Genomic DNA, 416 nt, shown 5'->3' with positions numbered 1-416 from the left:
AATAATTAATCAAAACAAATATTACACACATTGGCTATAACGCCGAGCCGAGTTTATCAGACGGCTGAAACTCAGACAGTATCTTGGATAGAGCTGTCATGGCTCGGACTTGCATTTCCAACGCACCTATGTAATCGGCCGTCTCGTCCAAAAGCTCCGGTAACGCCGTTCTCCGGCAGCCAGGCACCAACCCACCTAGAACTCTGACCCGAGTTCTCACCGGCGACAACTTCCAACTCCTTCCTCCGTCTCCCCTGGCCGTAGACACCGGCTTTGTATTCTTGTGCCGGTACAGACCATTCCCGAGTGGACTCACCAAAATGGCTCTGCTCCACCGAGTAGTACCACGAGCCGTAGCTGCAAGCATTTTGTTGGCCGTGTCTCGGACCGTTGTGCTCCGCCGTGAACGCCGGAGA

At 53.6% G+C, this 416-nt stretch overlaps 1 protein-coding gene across 1 annotated transcript; it reads right to left on the bottom strand.

Moving 5' to 3' along the window:
* Positions 1 to 30: 30 nt before the first annotated feature.
* Positions 31 to 409, bottom strand: LOC106322338 (transcription factor bHLH150-like). The gene has a single exon (XM_013760402.1). It carries the CDS (start codon positions 365 to 367, stop codon positions 35 to 37), a length of 333 nt encoding a protein of 110 aa, XP_013615856.1. The 5' UTR covers positions 368 to 409; the 3' UTR covers positions 31 to 34.
* Between the last annotated feature and the right edge of the window lie 7 nt (positions 410 to 416).

This window comes from Brassica oleracea, unplaced genomic scaffold, assembly GCF_000695525.1.
Source record: "Brassica oleracea var. oleracea cultivar TO1000 unplaced genomic scaffold, BOL UnpScaffold16012, whole genome shotgun sequence".
Classification (NCBI taxonomy): Eukaryota; Viridiplantae; Streptophyta; class Magnoliopsida; order Brassicales; family Brassicaceae; genus Brassica; species Brassica oleracea.
This window is presented reverse-complemented; position numbering and strand designations above follow the sequence as displayed.